The sequence below is a fragment of the Scyliorhinus torazame genome, chromosome 2, assembly GCF_047496885.1.
Source record: "Scyliorhinus torazame isolate Kashiwa2021f chromosome 2, sScyTor2.1, whole genome shotgun sequence".
NCBI lineage: Eukaryota > Metazoa > Chordata > Chondrichthyes > Carcharhiniformes > Scyliorhinidae > Scyliorhinus > Scyliorhinus torazame.
In genome coordinates, this window is record NC_092708.1 from 2812258 (window position 1) to 2830403 (window position 18146).

General features: G+C 47.5%; 1 protein-coding gene across 2 annotated transcripts in view; it reads right to left on the reverse strand.

Annotated features, from left to right (window-relative positions):
- Nucleotides 1–267: 267 nt before the first annotated feature.
- The window catches only part of retreg2 (reticulophagy regulator family member 2), a 112338-nt gene continuing 94459 nt past the window's right edge, over nt 268–18146 (reverse strand). For both annotated transcript variants that reach the window (XM_072468432.1, XM_072468424.1), the window contains 2 exons: nt 1546–1681; nt 268–1149 (listed from right to left, as the gene is read on the reverse strand). In XM_072468432.1, the coding sequence (XP_072324533.1) occupies nt 554–1149; nt 1546–1681 (732 nt within the window). In that variant the 3' untranslated portion in view covers nt 268–553. The remainder of the gene's footprint in view (nt 1150–1545; nt 1682–18146) is intronic.

The window sequence follows — 18146 nt, forward strand, 5'->3', positions numbered from 1 at the left end:
TCTCACAGACACCTCTGTCTCCCAGTTTATTCACCTCCTTAACCCAGGGGGACTGACGGCAGTTTTCACCCTCACTGCCACACTGCACGCATGTACACGTGTCCCAGAACCACCCTGGGTGAGATCAGCACATGTTACACACGTGTACACGTGTCCCAGAAGCACCCTGGGTGAGAGCAGTTCAGTCAGTACAATCGGGGAGTGAGTTCTTCCGGCTGTGTGGGACTCAGTCTCACTTCAGACAAAGCATTAATCAACTGAAGAAAATCTAGTCAATAAATTTAATGTGCCGAGTATTAAGTAAACATTTCCACTCTTGTAATGAGGATGGGTGTCTGTGGGAATACTGACCCACTGAACAGTCTGCCCACCTTGGACTGGGAGCTGAGGGCCAGCAGTACCACACAATAAGGGACTGGGGACACAGGGTCTGGGAATGTGCCACACACACACCAAGGGACCAGGAATGGGTTCAGGGAGAGGTTTGATGCCAAACTATGAAGGGCACAGCAGGACTTTCTAACTAACCCAGGATGCAAGCTGGCAGCTGGCACTAGCTCTTCCTCAGCAGCTCGGTTTCTGTAAGCTGCCACGTGCTCTGTCCCCTGTCCGCCTGTCTGAGTTGTTCATTAAGACCAAGCTCTTTGTCCATCTGGTCCAGTTCCCCCTGGTCCAGCAGCTCAAAATCATCCACCTCCTGGTGAGATTCTGCCCCTCTCATTTCCAAGTCCATCGATCCTGCCCGGGAGAGTTTCTGCTGCGAGTGGAAGTCCTCGGAGTGGCTCCCTGTCAGTGGGTTAGACAGCAGGACAGACAGCGTATTCTGAAGCACCGTGTTGATCGTTGAGTTTCCAATCTCCTCACTGAAGGTATCTAAATTCAAGCTGAGAGCAGACACTTGGCCAGCCTTTGATTGGTTCACTGCTGCCTCGTTCCCATTGAAATGTGTGTTTACAAAGTGCAGAGGGGAGCTCAGGGTCTGAATGAAGAATTGAGGGTCCAGAATGCTGATACTGGACTCCAGAGACAGCCCAGGCAAGACCAGCGAGGGGCTCCCATCCTCAGCCAAGTCCTCCACCGAGGGAAACTCCGGCAGGTCCTTACTAAAAGCTTCCTCTGGCTCACTGTTCATGCTTTGCTGGTCCAAATCTGAAATCACAGGAAGGAAATCACAGGAAGGTGATCACAATCACACTGCACAGCAAGAGGCCACTGTCGGCACTGGCTCTTTGAAAGAACTTTCCATTGAGTTCCACTCCCTCTGCTCTTTCCCACACCCTTGCAAATCTTTCCCCTTTTAACAATCTGAAGGAAAATGAGAAATATTTCAAAAGGGAGTGGAAAAGATTCAACTATAACATTCCAAAGGGAACTGGATAAATACTTCATGGGGAATTATTTATAATGCGATAGGGAAAGAGGAAGGGAGTAGGATTAATTGGGTAGCTTTGTCAGAAACCTGGTGCACGTATGATGGGCTGAGGGCCTCGTACTGCACTCAGGGATTCTACCAACATACCAGCGCGTTGCAGGACACTGCCTTACCCTCGGACACATCTGAGAGCTGGGGCGTTGTCCCTCGGGACATTGAGAATCCTCCACTTTCCAGAATGGAAGCCTCTTCGTCTGACAGTTCTGAGTCGGTGATTGCAAAAGCCAGAGCGGTGGTCCTGACATCAACCTGCCGAGATTGAGAAAGTTTCAGACTGAGCAGCTTAGTCGCACAAGCAACGGCATACCTACCCTTCCCCACTCCAATCTCACCTTCACTGACACCAGCTTCCCAGATAACCACACTTCTGACCCCAATCTCACCCCCACACACAGACCCACCACCGTCTGCACCCCCACCGTCTGCACCCCCACCGTCTGCACCCCCACCGTCTGCACCCCCACCGTCTGCATCCCCACCGTCTGCACCCCCACCGTCTGCACCCCCACCGTCTGCACCCCCACCGTCTGCACCCCCACCGTCTGCACCCCCACTGTCTGCACCCCCACCGTCTGCACCCCCACTGTCTGCACCCCCACCGTCTGCACCCCCACTGTCTGCACCCCCACTGTCTGCACCCCCACCGTCTGCACCCCCACCGTCTGCACCCCCACTGTCTGCACCCCCACTGTCTGCATCCCCAACCACATCTCTCCAACTCCAAACCCTCCAAACCTCTCATTGTTTCAACTGATATTCCCATCTCTGACCTTCCTGATTCTCGCACCTCTGACCCCCACCCGACTTCTAAACCTCCCAGTCCTGGAGCCAGGAACTTCCCTGATCCCCGATAACTTCAAACCACACCTGTCCTGCACTGAAATTCCCAACTCCCAGAGTTATGAAGGTCACTGGACTGGGACTGGAGGTGAATCTCGAGTGATTTGCACATGGCAGGATCACACTCACTAACACGCTCCATCCACAGAGCACATTCCAATGCCAATCCCAGGATTCCTCCTGCCAGCTGGAGACACAATGGGTGGGATTTTCCATCCCGGGATGCCCGGATTGAGTTTCCTGATTGGACGGGGATTCGGGCGTTGGTGCAAAATCGGGACTGGTGCCGGTCACCGACCCGATCACGATGCTCTGACCCCCACTGGCGGCGGAAGCGAGGTCCACGCCGCGGGAAGATGTAAATAAATGCAAATCGGTCCTAATAGCAGCCCCGGTGCCCAATGCTCCGTCCAGCCCCTCATTCTCCGGTTACCATGGCCGGGAATCTGGTGTGTGTGTAGAACACTCGTCTCTACCAGCGTGGCCCTGGCGTCGTGGACCTCGCGGTGGGTGAAGGGTGATTTGTTGTGTTGTAGGTGTAACATAAGCGGCTTCCTTGTGGTGCACTTGACAAAAATGAAAATGAAATGAAAATCGCTTATTGTCACAAGTAGGCTTCAATGAAGTTACTGTGAAAAGCCCCTAGTCACCACATTCCGGCGCCTGTTCGGGGAGGCTGGTGCGGGAATTGAACCGTGCTGCTGGCCTGCTTTAAAAGCCAGCGATTTAGCCCAGTGTGCTAAACTGACTAGCCAGTTGCTGCAATCCACGTGGTGGGTGTAATATTGAATCAACCCTGTGTCTGTACTCACTGACTGTCTCCACTGGAAAGAGGCAGATCATGTGTGTGTTGTCCTTTATATATGGTTTGGTGTAATGTCCCCCTGTGGTCGTGTCACCTCCTTGTGTATCGTGAATGTCTATTGGTCGTGTCCTATCTACTTGATCTATTGGTTGAGTGTGTGTGTGATGTCTCTTGTGCTCCTTCTAATGTCTAGCTAGCCTACATGTATTTACATTGATGCACATCACCACAAGGGGGGCAAGGGTTGCCAGGGCCACACTGGTAACGACCATCCGAGGGCATCCCTCCCCCTCCTCCCAAACAATACACTGCCCACCCAGGCCTCCCCTACCAGAAGCTCCCCCAAGGCCCCTCACAGGGAACTCTGCAAGAGGGGAACCCCCCCCCTCCCTGTCCCACAGTGACCCTTATAAGGTGGAGACCCCCCACAGGGACCCCTGTATTCGTGAGACCCCCCCCCCCTCTAACATGGCCCCTGCATTAGGATGACTTTCCCATAGGGACCGCTGTAATAGGGAGACCCCCTACAGGGACCCCTGTAATAGGGAGACCCCCTACAGGGACCCCTGTAATAGGGAGACCCCCTACAGGGACCCCTGTAATAAGGAGACCCCCCACATGGACCCCTGTAATAGGGAGACCCCTACAGGGACCCCTGTAATAGGGAAACCCCCTACAGGGTCCCCTGTATTAGGGGGACCCCCCACATGGACCCCTGGACCGTTCCTCCTGCACATATCTCTCTTTGATGAGCCTTACATTGCCCATTAACATTCCGTGTGGAACTTTCTCGGATACTGTATGGAAACCCAGATAAATTACATGTACTATCTCCCCTTTATCTACCCTCCTGGCTACTGCCTCAAAAAAAAAATCCAGTTGTCAAACAGGATTGCCTTTCACTAAAACAATACTGACATATTGCTGGGTTAGCTCGGCAATGCAGAACAAGGCCAGCAGCACGGGTTCAATTCCCGGCTGAGAATTCGGAATTCTCCTTCTGCATACCCGAACAGGCACCGGAATGTGGCGACTCGGGGCTTTTCATAGTAACTTAATACTTGTGACAATAAAAGATTATTATTATAACAGGACGAGACAGGGTAGATGCAGGGAAGATGTTACCAATGATGGGTGTGTCCAGAACCAGGGGCATTTCGGACAGAGATAAGGAGACATTTCTTCACACAAAGAGCGGTGAGCCTGTGGAATTCATTCCCACAGGAAGTAGTTGATGCTAAAACTCAGAATATATTCAAGAGGCGGCTGGATAGAGCACTTGGGGAGAATGGGATCAAAGGCTATGGGGAGAAAGCAGGATTAGGCTATTGAGTTGGATGATCAGCCATGATGGTGATGAATGGCGGAGCAAGCTCGAAGGGCCAGAAGGCCTCCTGCTCCTATCTTCTATGTATCTATGTAACTCTACTCTGTTTTACTAAACGCGTCATTAAAATGTTCCTTAATAATAGTTTCCATCATTTTCCCAACAACTGATGCTTGTCTAACTGGGCTGTATTTCACCATTTTCCCTTTCCCTCTTTTCTGAAAAGCGATGCAGTAGTTAGCAACCTCCAATATAATCTACCTGCCTGGCCTCGAGACACACGTGACCACCGGCCAACTCTGACGCTCTGCCTAACCGACTGTGCCACCTCCTCCTGAAACGAAATGTCCAGAACAGCATCCCCTCCTTAATACATGGCAGCATCTACAGCTTGGCCTTCAGCTCAGTTATTCTGAGCAAATTGGCAGTTCCCCTGACATTCGCAACATCAACAGAGAGAATTCCTGCCATTCTCAGTTTAATGAAGTCTCCCTCTCCCTCCGCACTGTTTAATGAAGTCCCTCTCCCTCTCTCTCTCCCCCTCTCTCTGTGCATTATTTAATGAAGTCTCTCTCTCTCTCCGCACTGTTTAATGAAGTCTCTCTCTCTCCGCACTGTTTAATGAAGTCTCTCTCCGCACTGTTTAATGAAGTCTCTCTCTCTCCGCACTGTTTAATGAAGTCTCTCTCTCCGCACTGTTTAATGAAGTCTCTCTCTCTCTGCACAGTTTAATGAAGTCTCTCTCTCTCTCCGCACTGTTTAATGAAGTCTCTCTCTCTCCGCACTGTTTAATGAAGTCTCTCTCTCCGCACTGTTTAATGAAGTCTCTCTCTCTCTGCACAGTTTAATGAAGTCTCTCTCTCTCTCCGCACTGTTTAATGAAGTCTCTCTCTCTCCGCACTGTTTAATGAAGTCTCTCTCCGCACTGTTTAATGAAGTCTCTCTCTCTCCGCACTGTTTAATGAAGTCTCTCTCTCCGCACTGTTTAATGAAGTCTCTCTCTCTCCGCACTGTTTAATGAAGTCTCTCTCCGCATTGTTTAATGAAGTCTCTCTCTCTCCGCACTGTTTAATGAAGTCTCTCTCTCCACACTGTTTAATGGAATCTCTCTCTGTCTCTCTCCACACTGTTTGATGAAGTCTCTCTCTCTCCGCACTGTTTAATGAAGTCTCTCTCTCTCTCCGCACTGTTTAATAATGTCTCTCTCTCTCCGCACTGTTCAATGAAGTCTCTCTCCACACTGTTCAATGAAGTCTCTCTCTCTCCGCACTGTTTAATGAAGTCTCTCTCTCCACACTGTTTAATTAAGTCTCTCGCTCTCTCCGCACTGTTTAATGAAGTCTCTCTCTCTCTGCACAGTTTAATGAAGTCTCTCTCTCCACACTGTTTAATTAAGTCTCTCGCTCTCTCCGCAATGTTTAATTAAGTCTCTCTCTCTCTCCGCACTGTTTAATGAAGTCTCTCTCTCCACACTGTTTAATGAAGTCTCTCTCTCCACACTGTTTAATGAAATCTCTCTCTGTCTCTCTCCACACTGTTTGATGAAGTCTCTCTCTCTCTCCGCACTGTTTAATGAAGTCTCTCTCCGCACTGTTTAATGAAGTCTCTCTCTCTCTGCACAGTTTAATGAAGTCTCACTCCGCTATGTTTAATGAAGTCTCTCTCTCCACACTGTTTAATTAAGTCTCTCGCTCTCTCCGCAATGTTTAATTAAGTCTCTCTCTCTCTCTCCGCACTGTTTAATGAAGTCTCTCTCTCCACACTGTTTAATGAAATCTCTCTCTGTCTCTCTCCACACTGTTTGATGAAGTCTCTCTCCGCACTGATTAATGAAGTCTCTCTCTCTCTCTCCGCATTGTTTAATTAAGTCTCTCTCTCTCTCCGCACTGTTTAATGAAGTCTCTCTCTCCACACTGTTTAATGAAATCTCTCTGTCTCTCTCCACACTGTTTGATGAAGTCTCTCTCTGCATTGTTTAATGAAGTCTCTCTCTCTCTCCGCATTGTTTAATGAAGTCTCTCTCTCTCTCCGCACTGTTTAATGAAGTCTCTCTCTCTCCGCACTGTTTATTGAAGTCTCTCTCTCCACACTGTGCAATGAAGTCTCTCTCCGCACTGTTAAATTAAGTCTCTCTCTCTCCGCACTGTTTAATGAAGTCTCTCTCTCTCTGCATTGTTTAATGAAGTCTCTCTCTCCGCACTGTTTAATTAAGTCTCTCTCTCCCTCTCTCCGCACTGTTTAATGAAGTCTCTCTCACTCTCTCTGCATTGTTTAATGAAGTCTCTCTCTCCGCACTGTTTAATTAAGTCTCTCTCTCCCTCTCTCCGCACTGTTTAATGAAGTCTCTCTCACTCTCTCTGCATTGTTTAATGAAGTCTCTCTCTCTCTCTGCACTGTTTAATGAAGTCTCTCTCTGTCTCTCTCCACACTGTTTGATGAAGTCTCTCTCCGCACTGTTTAATGAAGTCTATCTCTCTCTCTCCGCAATGTTTAATGAAGTATCTCTCTCTCTCCGCACTGTTTAATGAAGTCTCTCTCTCCGCACTGTTTAATGAAGTCTCTCTCTCTCTCTCCACACTGTTCAATGAAGTCTCTCTCCGCACTGTTAAATGAAGTCTCTCTCTCTCCGCACTGTTTAATGAAGTCTCTCTCTCCCTCTCTCCGCACTGCTTAATGAAGTCTCTCTCACTCTCTCTGCATTGTTTAATGAAGTCTATCTCTCTCTCTCTGCACTGTTTAATGAAGTCTCTCTCCACACTGTTTAATGAAGTCTCTCTCTTTCTTTCCGCACTGTTTAATGAAGTCTCTCTCTCTCCACACTGTTGAATGAAGTCTCTCTCTCTCGCTGCCTTGTTTAATGAATGCTCTCTTCACACTGTTTAATGAAGTCTCTCTCCGCACTGTTTAATAAAGTCTCTCTCTCTCCGCGCTGTGCAATGAAGTCTCTCTCCGCACTGTTAAATGAAGTCTCTCTCTCTCCGCACTGTTTAATGAAGTCTCTCTCTCTCTGCATTGTTTAATGAAGTCTCTCTCTCTCTCCGCACTGTTTAATGAAGTCTCTCTCTCCACACTGTGTAATTAAGTCTCTCGCTCTCTCCGCACTGTTTAATGAAGTCTCTCTCCGCACTGTTTAATGAAGTCTCTCTCTCTCTGCACAGTTTAATGAAGTCTCACTCCGCTATGTTTAATGAAGTCTCTCTCTCCACACTGTTTAATTAAGTCTCTCGCTCTCTCCGCAATGTTTAATTAAGTCTCTCTCTCTCTCTCCGCACTGTTTAATGAAGTCTCTCTCTCCACACTGTTTAATGAAATCTCTCTCTGTCTCTCTCCACAGTTTGATGAAGTCTCTCTCCGCACTGATTAATGAAGTCTCTCTCTCTCTCCGCATTGTTTAATTAAGTCTCTCTCTCTCTCCGCACTGTTTAATGAAGTCTCTCTCTCCACACTGTTTAATGAAATCTCTCTCTGTCTCTCTCCACACTGTTTGATGAAGTCTCTCTCTGCATTGTTTAATGAAGTCTCTCTCTCTCTCCGCATTGTTTAATGAAGTCTCTCTCTCTCTCTCTCTCTCTCCGCACTGTTTAATGAAGTCTCTCTCTCTCCACACTGTGCAATGAAGTCTCTCTCCGCACTGTTAAATTAAGTCTCTCTCTCTCCGCACTGTTTAATGAAGTCTCTCTCTGCATTGTTTAATGAAGTCTCTCTCTCTCTCTTTGCACTGTTTAATGAAGTCTCTCTCTCTCTCTCCACACTGTTCAATGAAGTCTCTCTCCGCACTGTTAAATGAAGTCTCTCTCTCTCCGCACTGTTTAATGAAGTCCCTCTCTCTCCTCCGCACTGCTTAATGAAGTCTCTCTCTCCACACTGTTTAATGAAATCTCTCTCTGTCTCTCTCCACACTGTTTGATGAAGTCTCTCTCCGCACTGATTAATGAAGTCTCTCTCTCTCTCCGCATTGTTTAATTAAGTCTCTCTCTCTCTCCGCACTGTTTAATGAAGTCTCTCTCTCCACACTGTTTAATGAAATCTCTCTGTCTCTCTCCACACTGTTTAATGAAGTCTCTCTCTCTCCACACTGTGCAATGAAGTCTCTCTCCGCACTGTTAAATTAAGTCTCTCTCTCTCCACACTGTGCAATGAAGTCTCTCTCCGCACTGTTAAATTAAGTCTCTCTCTCTCCGCACTGTTTAATGAAGTCTCTCTCTGCATTGTTTAATGAAGTCTCTCTCTCTCTCTTTGCACTGTTTAATGAAGTCTCTCTCTCTCTCTCCACACTGTTCAATGAAGTCTCTCTCCGCACTGTTAAATGAAGTCTCTCTCTCTCCGCACTGTTTAATGAAGTCCCTCTCTCTCCTCCGCACTGCTTAATGAAGTCTCTCTCTCTCTGCACTGTTTAATGAAGTCTCTCTCTCTCTGCACTGTTTAATGAAGTCTCTCTCTCCCTCTCTCCGCACTGTTTAATGAAGTCTCTCTCACTCTCTCTGCATTGTTTAATGAAGTCTCTCTCTCTCTCTGCACTGTTTAATGAAGTCTCTCTCTGTCTCTCTCCACACTGTTTGATGAAGTCTCTCTCCGCACTGTTTAATGAAGTCTATCTCTCTCTCTCCGCACTGTTTAATGAAGTCTCTCTCTCTCTCTCCACACTGTTCAATGAAGTCTCTCTCCGCACTGTTAAATGAAGTCTCTCTCTCTCCGCACTGTTTAATGAAGTCTCTCTCTCCCTCTCTCCGCACTGCTTAATGAAGTCTCTCTCACTCTCTCTGCATTGTTTAATGAAGTCTATCTCTCTCTCTCTGCACTGTTTAATGAAGTCTCTCTCCACACTGTTTAATGAAGTCTCTCTCTTTCTTTCCGCACTGTTTAATGAAGTCTCTCTCTCTCCACACTGTTGAATGAAGTCTCTCTCTCTCGCTGCCTTGTTTAATGAAGTCTCTCTCCGCACTGTTTCATAAAGTCTCTCTCTCTCTCCGCGCTGTGCAATGAAGTCTCTCTCCGCACTGTTAAATGAAGTCTCTCTCTCTCCGCACTGTTTAATGAAGTCTCTCTCTCTCCGCACTGTTTAATGAAGTCTCTCTCTCTCTCCGCACTGTTTAATGAAGTCTCTCTCTCCACACTGTGTAATTAAGTCTCTCGCTCTCTCCGCACTGTTTAATGAAGTCTCTCTCCGCGCTGTTTAATGAAGTCTCTCTCTCTCTGCACAGTTTAATGAAGTCTCACTCCGCTATGTTTAATGAAGTCTCTCTCTCCACACTGTTTAATTAAGTCTCTCGCTCTCTCCGCAATGTTTAATTAAGTCTCTCTCTCTCTCCGCACTGTTTAATGAAGTCTCTCTCTCCACACTGTTTAATGAAATCTCTCTGTCTCTCTCCACACTGTTTGATGAAGTCTCTCTCTGCATTGTTTAATGAAGTCTCTCTCTCTCTCCGCATTGTTTAATGAAGTCTCTCTCTCTCTCTCCGCACTGTTTAATGAAGTCTCTCTCTCTCCGCACTGTTTATTGAAGTCTCTCTCTCTCCACTGTGCAATGAAGTCTCTCTCCGCACTGTTAAATTAAGTCTCTCTCTCTCCGCACTGTTTAATGAAGTCTCTCTCTCTCTGCATTGTTTAATTAAGTCTCTCTCTCCCTCTCTCCGCACTGTTTAATGAAGTCTCTCTCTGTCTCTCTCCACACTGTTTGATGAAGTCTCTCTCCGCACTGTTTAATGAAGTCTATCTCTCTCTCTCCGCACTGTTTAATGAAGTCTCTCTCTCTCTCTCCACACTGTTCAATGAAGTCTCTCTCCGCACTGTTAAATGAAGTCTCTCTCTCCACACTGTTTAATGAAGTCTCTCTCTCTCCTCCGCACTGCTTAATGAAGTCTCTCTCTCTCTGCACTGTTTAATGAAGTCTCCATCTCCGCACTGTTTAATGAAGTCTCTCTCTCTCTGCACTGTTTAATGAAGTCTCTCTCTCCCTCTCTCCGCACTGTTTAATGAAGTCTCTCTCCACACTGTTTAATGAAGTCTCTCTCTTTCTTTCCGCACTGTTTAATGAAGTCTCTCTCTCTCCACACTGTTGAATGAAGTCTCTCTCTCTCGCTGCCTTGTTTAATGAATGCTCTCTTCACACTGTTTAATGAAGACTCTCTCCGCACTGTTTAATAAAGTCTCTCTCTTTCCGCGCTGTGCAATGAAGTCTTTCTCCGCACTGTTAAATGAAGTCTCTCTCTCTCCGCACTGTTTAATGAAGTCTCTCTCCCCCTCTCTCCGCACTGTTTAATGAAGTCTCTCTCTCCACACTGTTTAATTAAGTCTCTCGCACTCTCCGCACTGTTTAATGAAGTCTCTCTCCGCACTGTTTAATGAAGTCTCTCTCTCTCTCTCTCTCTCCGCACTGTTTAATGATGTCTCTCTCTCTCCACACTGTTCAATGAAGTCTCTCTCCGCACTGTTAAATGAAGTCTCTCTCTCCGCACTGTTTAATGAAGTCTCTCTCTCCACACTGTTTAATTAAGTCTCTCTCTCTCTCCGCACTGTTTAATGAAGTCTCTCTCTCTCTCTGCATTGTTTAATGAAGTCTCTCTCTCTCTCTCTCCGCACTGTTTAATGAAGTCTCTCTCTGTCTCTCTCCACACTGTTTGATGAAGTCTCTCTCTGTCTCTCTCCACACTGTTTGATGAAGTCTCTCTCCGCACAGTTAATGAAGTCTCTCTCTCCGCACAGTTAAATGAAGTCTCTCTCTACGCACTGTTAAATGAAGTCTCTTTCTCCGCACTGTTTAATGAAGTCTCTCTCTCTCTCTCCGCAATGTTTAATGAAATCTCTCTTTCTCTCCGCACTGTTCAATGACGTCTCTCTCTCTCTCCGCACTGTTTAATGAAGTCTCTCTCTCTCCGCACTGTTTATTGAAGTCTCTCTCTCTCCACACTGTGCAATGAAGTCTCTCTCCGCACTGTTAAATTAAGTCTCTCTCTCTCCGCACTGTTTAATGAAGTCTCTCTCTCTCTGCATTGTTTAATTAAGTCTCTCTCTCCCTCTCTCCGCACTGTTTAATGAAGTCTCTCTCTGTCTCTCTCCACACTGTTTGATGAAGTCTCTCTCCGCACTGTTTAATGAAGTCTATCTCTCTCTCTCCGCACTGTTTAATGAAGTCTCTCTCTCTCTCTCCACACTGTTCAATGAAGTCTCTCTCCGCACTGTTAAATGAAGTCTCTCTCTCTCCGTACTGTTTAATGAAGTCTCTCTCTCTCCTCCGCACTGCTTAATGAAGTCTCTCTCTCTCTGCACTGTTTAATGAAGTCTCCATCTCCGCACTGTTTAATGAAGTCTCTCTCTCTCTGCACTGTTTAATGAAGTCTCTCTCTCCCTCTCTCCGCACTGTTTAATGAAGTCTCTCTCACTCTCTCTGCATTGTTTAATGAAGTCTATCTCTCTCTCTCTGCACTGTTTAATGAAGTCTCTCTCCACACTGTTTAATGAAGTCTCTCTCTTTCTTTCCGCACTGTTTAATGAAGTCTCTCTCTCTCCACACTGTTGAATGAAGTCTCTCTCTCTCGCTGCCTTGTTTAATGAATGCTCTCTTCACACTGTTTGTGTGTCTCTCTCCGCACTGTTTAATAAAGTCTCTCTCTCTCCGCGCTGTGCAATGAAGTCTCTCTCCGCACTGTTAAATGAAGTCTCTCTCTCTCCGCACTGTTTAATGAAGTCTCTCTCTCCACACTGTTTAATTAAGTCTCTCGCTCTCTCCGCACTGTTTAATGAAGTCTCTCTCTCTCTGCATTGTTTAATGAAGTCTCTCTCTCTCTCTCTCCGCACTGTTTAATGAAGTCTCTCTCTGTCTCTCTCCACACTGTTTGATGAAGTCTCTCTCCGCACAGTTAATGAAGTCTCTCTCTCCGCACAGTTAAATGAAGTCTCTCTCTACGCACTGTTAAATGAAGTCTCTTTCTCCGCACTGTTTAATGAAGTCTCTCTCTCTCTCTCCGCAATGTTTAATGAAATCTCTCTTTCTCTCCGCACTGTTCAATGACGTCTCTCTCTCTCTCCGCACTGTTTAATGAAGTCTCTCTTTCTCTCTGCATTGTTTAATGAAGTCTCTCTCTCTCTCTCCGCACTGTTTAATGAAGTCTCTCTCTCTCCGCACTGTTTATTGAAGTCTCTCTCTCCACACTGTGCAATGAAGTCTCTCTCCGCACTGTTAAATGAATCTCTCTCTCTCTGCATTGTTTAATGAAGTCTCTCTCACTCCGCACTGTTTAATGAAGTCTCTCTCCCTCTCTCTTTCTCTGTATTGTTTAATGAAGTGGACATGATGTGGAGATGCCGGCTTTGGACTGGGGTGAGCACAGTACGAAGTCTTACAACACCAGGTTAAAGTCCAACAGGTTTGTTTCGATGTCACTAGCTTTCGGAGCGCTGCTCCTTCCTCGGGTGAATGAAGAGGTATGTTCCAGAAACACATATATAGACAAATTCAGAGATGCCAAACAATGCTTGGAATGCAACCATTAGCAGGTGATTAAATCTTTACAGATCCAGAGATGGGGTAACCCCAGGTTAAAGAGGTGTGAATTGTACCAAGCCAGGACAGTTGGTAGGATTTTGCAGGCCAGATGGTGGGGGATGAATGTAATGTGACATGAATCCCAGGTCCCGGTTGAGGCCGCACTCATGTGTGCGGAACTTGGCTATAAGTTTCTGTTCGGCGATTCTGCGTTGTCACGGGTCCTGAAGGCCGCCTTGGAGAACGCTTACCCGGAGATCAGAGGCTGAATGCCCTTGACTGCTGAAGTGTTCCCCGACTGGAAGGGAACATTCCTGCCTGGTGATTGTTGCGCGATGTCCGTTCATTCGTTGTCGCAGCGTCTGCATGGTCTCGCCAATGTACCACGCTTCGGGACATCCTTTCCTGCAGCGTATGAGGTAGACAACGTTGGCCGAGTCGCACAAGTATGTACCGCGTACCTGGTGGGTGGTGTTCTCACGTGTAATAGTGGTATCCATGTCGATGATCTGGCACGTCTTGCAGAGATTGCCATGACAGGGTTGTGTGGTGTCGTGGCCACTGTTCTGAAGACTGGGTAGTTTGCTGCAAACAATGGTTCGTTTGAGGTTGCGCGGTTGTTTGAAGGCAAGTTGTGGGGGTGTGGGGATGACCTTGGCAAGATGTTCATCGTCATCAATGACGTGTTGAAGGCTGTGAAGAAGATGACATAGTTTCTCCGCTCCGGGGAAGTACTGGACGACGAAGGGTATTCTGTCGGTTGTGTCCCATGTTTGTCTTCTGAGGAGGTTGGTCCGGTTTTTCGCTCTCTCTTTCTGCATTGTTTAATGAAGTCTCTCTCTCTCTCTCTCTGCACTGTTCAATTAAGTCTCTCACTCTCTCCGTGCTGTTTAATGAAGTCTCTCTCTCGCTCTCTGAATTGTTTAATGAAGTCTCTCTCTCCGCGCTGTTTAATGAAGTCTCTCTCTCTTTCTCCGCACCGTTAAACGAAGTCTCCCTTCTCTGTTTAATGTACGATTTAATAGAGCTGACTGTATCTTATCAGAACTGCTTGCGATGCATTTTGAATTATATCCTTTTTGAATTAAAGACTTAAATTGTACACAGTGCTCCAAGTGTGTTCTTACCAACATCCTGCACAGCTGCAGTAAACCGTCCTTACTCTCGTATCCCGTTCCCATTTCAATAAACGTTAACGATCCCTTTCCCTTCCCAATCACTTCCTGTACCTGTGTATTAAGCTGAGATTGCTCCGGATCCCTCTGCCCCCAATTCCTCCGCCCCGCCCCGCCCCCCCGAACCCTCCACCCCGCCCCCCGATCCCTCCACCCCGCCCCACCCCAGATCCCTCAATCACACAGACGAACACATGAACTAGGAGGAGGCCACTCGGCCCCTCGAGCCTGTTCCATCAGTCAATATAATCACGGCTCATCTGATGACATCAACACCACATTCTCACCCTCCCCCATAACTCTCTTGCTGATCACGAATATTTCCACCTCTGCCTTAAAAAATGTTCAAAGATCTGCTGCCACTGCCTTTGAGGAACAGAGTACCAGAGACACTCGCCCCGGAGAGAAAACAATTATCTGCAGCTCAGTCTTCAATGGAAAACCTATTTTTTTTTAAACAGTGACCTTCCACTCGGAGATTCACCCACAAGAGGAAACATTCTCTCCACAATCACTGACTTTCTCCACTTAAATTGTAGACAGTTTTTCTATTAATCCTGTCAATGTGGACCAATTCCCATTTTGCCACACTAGAACAAAGAACTAGTGCCAATCTTTTGCGCACTCACTCAGCCTATCTATATATCTCTTTGCAGTCTCTTTACCCACTTTACATCTTGGGGTCATCAGCAGATTTCGCTTTCATTTCCTTGTTCTCTTCATCCAACTCATTAATATCGATTGTAAATAGTTGAGCCTCAGCACTTACCCCTGTAGCACTCCACTCGTTTCAACTTGCCAACTTGAAACAGACCCATTTATCCCTCCTCTCTGCTTCCTGTTCTATAACCAGTCCTTTATCCGTGCTAATATATTAACCTGCACACCGGAGCTCTTACTTTTATGAATTATTTTGCATGCTGTGGGTGTCGCTGGTTAAGTTAGCACTAATTGGTCTTGGGAAGGTGGGGGTGAGCTGCCTTTTTGCACCGCTGTAGTCCTCGAGGTGTAGGTACACCCACTGTGCGCTTATTGAATCATAGAATTCACAGTGCAGAAGGAGGCCATTTGGCCCATCGAGTCTGCACCAGCCCATGGAAAGAGCACCCTATCTAAGCCACACCTCCACCCTATCCCCGCAACCCAGTAATCCCATCTAACTTTTTTGGACACTAAATGGCAGTTTATCGCGGCCAATCCACCCTAACCTGCACATCTTTGGACTGTGGGAGGAAACGGGAGCACCCGGAGGAAACCCACGCAGTCACGGGGAGAACGTGCAGACTCCGAACAGACTGTCACCCAAGTCGGGAATTGAACCCGGGAACCTGGAGCTGTGAAGCAACAGTGCTAACCACTGTGCTACCGCACCGCCAGGTGGTGGGGTTCCCAGGTACCTACTTCCCTCATCCTTCTAGATGGCAGCGATCTTGGGTTTGGAAGGTGCTGCCGAAGGAGCCTTGGCGAGTTTCTGCAGTGCATCTTGTAGATGGTGCACACGGCTGCTACTGTGTGTCGGTGGAGGGAGTGAAAACGTGCCAATAAAGCGGGTTTTGTCATGCTCGAATGATGTTGGAGCTGCACCTATCCAGGCAAGTGAAGAGTATTTTGTGTAATAACATTGATAATGCCTTATTGAATCGACCACATCCAAAGGTTCCTCTCTATCTAGTGTGTCAGGGGTGGGAACCGGAACAGCAGGCCAGGAAATGTAGAGACTGGGGAAAAAAGTGAGACTGTGATAAACAAAGTGCAGAGTGAGATCAGGCAGAGTCGGGGGGTGGGAACCGGGACAGCAGGACAGTAAGTGTAGGGACTGAGATAAACAAAGTGCAGAGTGAGATCAGGCAGAGTCGGGGGGTGGGAACCGGGACAGCAGGACAGTAAGTGTAGGGACTGAGATAAACAAAGTGCAGAGTGAGATCAGGCAGAGTCGGGGGGTGGGAACCGGGACAGCAGGACAGTAAGTGTAGGGACTGAGATAAACAAAGTGCAGAGTGAGATCAGGCAGAGTCGGGGGGTGGGAACCGGGACAGCAGGACAGTAAGTGTAGGGACTGAGATAAACAAAGTGCAGAGTGAGATCAGGCAGAGTCGGGGGGTGGGAACCGGGACAGCAGGACAGTAAGTGTAGGGACTGAGATAAACATGGCGCAGAGTGAGATCAGGCAGAGGGAGGCCGCGGGGCTCAGCGGGACTGTCGGTCTGGAGGGCGTTTGCTTCAATGCAAGAAGTATAACAGCTAAGGCAGATGAACTGAGAGCCTGGATTACTGCATGGAACTATAATGTAATTGTAATTACGGAGACAGGGTTAAAGGAGGGACAGGGCTGGCAGCTTAACATTCCGGGATATCGTTGTTTTAGACGGGACAGAAGGGGAAACAAAAGAGGTGGGGGAGTGGCATTGCTGACCAGGGAGCAGATCACAGCTGTGTTGAGGGAGGACACATTGGAGGGATCTTGTAGTGAGGCATTATGGGTGGAGCTCAGGAATAAGAAGGGTGAAATCACAATGTTGGGAGTGTATTATAGACCTCCCAACTGCCCACAGGAGACAGGAGCAGTTGTGTAGTCAGATACTGAAAAGGTGCGAAAAAAGCAGGGCTGTTGTGATGGGCGACTTTAACTTCCCCCATATTGACTGGGAATCCCTCACAGCCAGGGGCTCGGATGGAGAGCAATTTGTTAGATGTGTCCAGGAGGCCTTTTTGATTCAGTGTGTTGACAATCCAACCAGGGAGGTGCCATACTAGACTTGGTATTGGGGGATGAGCCTGGCCAGGTGATTGATGTTTCAGTGGGGGAGCATTTTGGGCTTAGCGACCATAATTCCATAAGATTTTGAGTAATCATGGATAAGGACAAGAGTGGCCCACGGGTGAGGGTGCCGAATTGGGCGAGGGCCAATTACATCCAAATTAGACAGGAACTCGGGAATGTGGATTGGTGGCGGCTATTTGAGGGTAAATCCACGTCTGACATGTGGGAGGATTTTGAAGGCCAGTTGATTGAAGTGCAGGACAGACATGTCCCCACAGAAATGCAGGACGGCAGGATTCGGGAGCCATGGTGACAAGGGAAATTGTAAACTTCGTCAAAAGGGAAAAAGAAGCAGACGATCGGTCGAGGCATCTAAAAACTCTCTGGTTGGCAGAGAGGAAACAAAGAAGGGATTAATGGGTCCTTTTCAATCAGCGGCTGGTTTAGCATAGTGAGCTAAACAGCTGGCTTGTAATGCAGAACAATGCCAGCAGCGTGGGTTCAATTCCCGTACCGGCCTCCCCGAACAGGAGCCAGAATATGGCGACTAGGGGCTTTTCACAACTTCATTGAAGCCTACTTGTGACAATAAGTGATTATTATTCAAATTGGCAGCAGTAACCAGTGGGGTACCACAGGGACCGGTGCTGGGACCCCAGCTATTCACAATATATATTAATGATTTGGATGAGGGAAAAAATGTAACATCTCAAAGTTTGCAGATGATGCCAAGTTGGGTGGGAGGGTGAATTGTGACAAGGATGCAGGGATCCAACAGCAAGATCTGGACAGGTTGGGCGAGTGGGCAAACCAATGGCGGATGCAGTATAATTTGGATAAGTGTGAGGTTATTTACTTTGGAAGCAAAAACAGGAAGGCAGATTACTAGCTGAATGGTTGTAAATTGGGAGAGGGGAGTGTGCAGCGGGACCTGGGTGTCCTTGTGCACCAGTCGCTGAAGGTAAGCATGCAGGTGCAGCAGCGGTAAAGAAGGCTAATGGTATGTTGACCTTCATTGCGAGAGGTTTCGAGTATAGAAGCAGGGATGTGTTGCTGCAATTGTACAGGGCTTGGTGAGGCCACACCTGGAGTGTTGTGTGCAGTTTTGGTCTCCTTCTCTGAGGAAGGATGTTCTTGCTCTCGAGGGAGTACAGCGAAGGTTTACCAGACTGATTTGTAGCCACCTAAATTGGCCAACCTCCAACTTAAAATGGCGAACGGCAAAGGCTGATGGGAAAGTCAGCCAACAAGACAGAAACCAGCAGCTGCAGGTTTGCTGTGTATTTACCTCTGCAAAGGCCAGACAACATCGATACCAGCGACC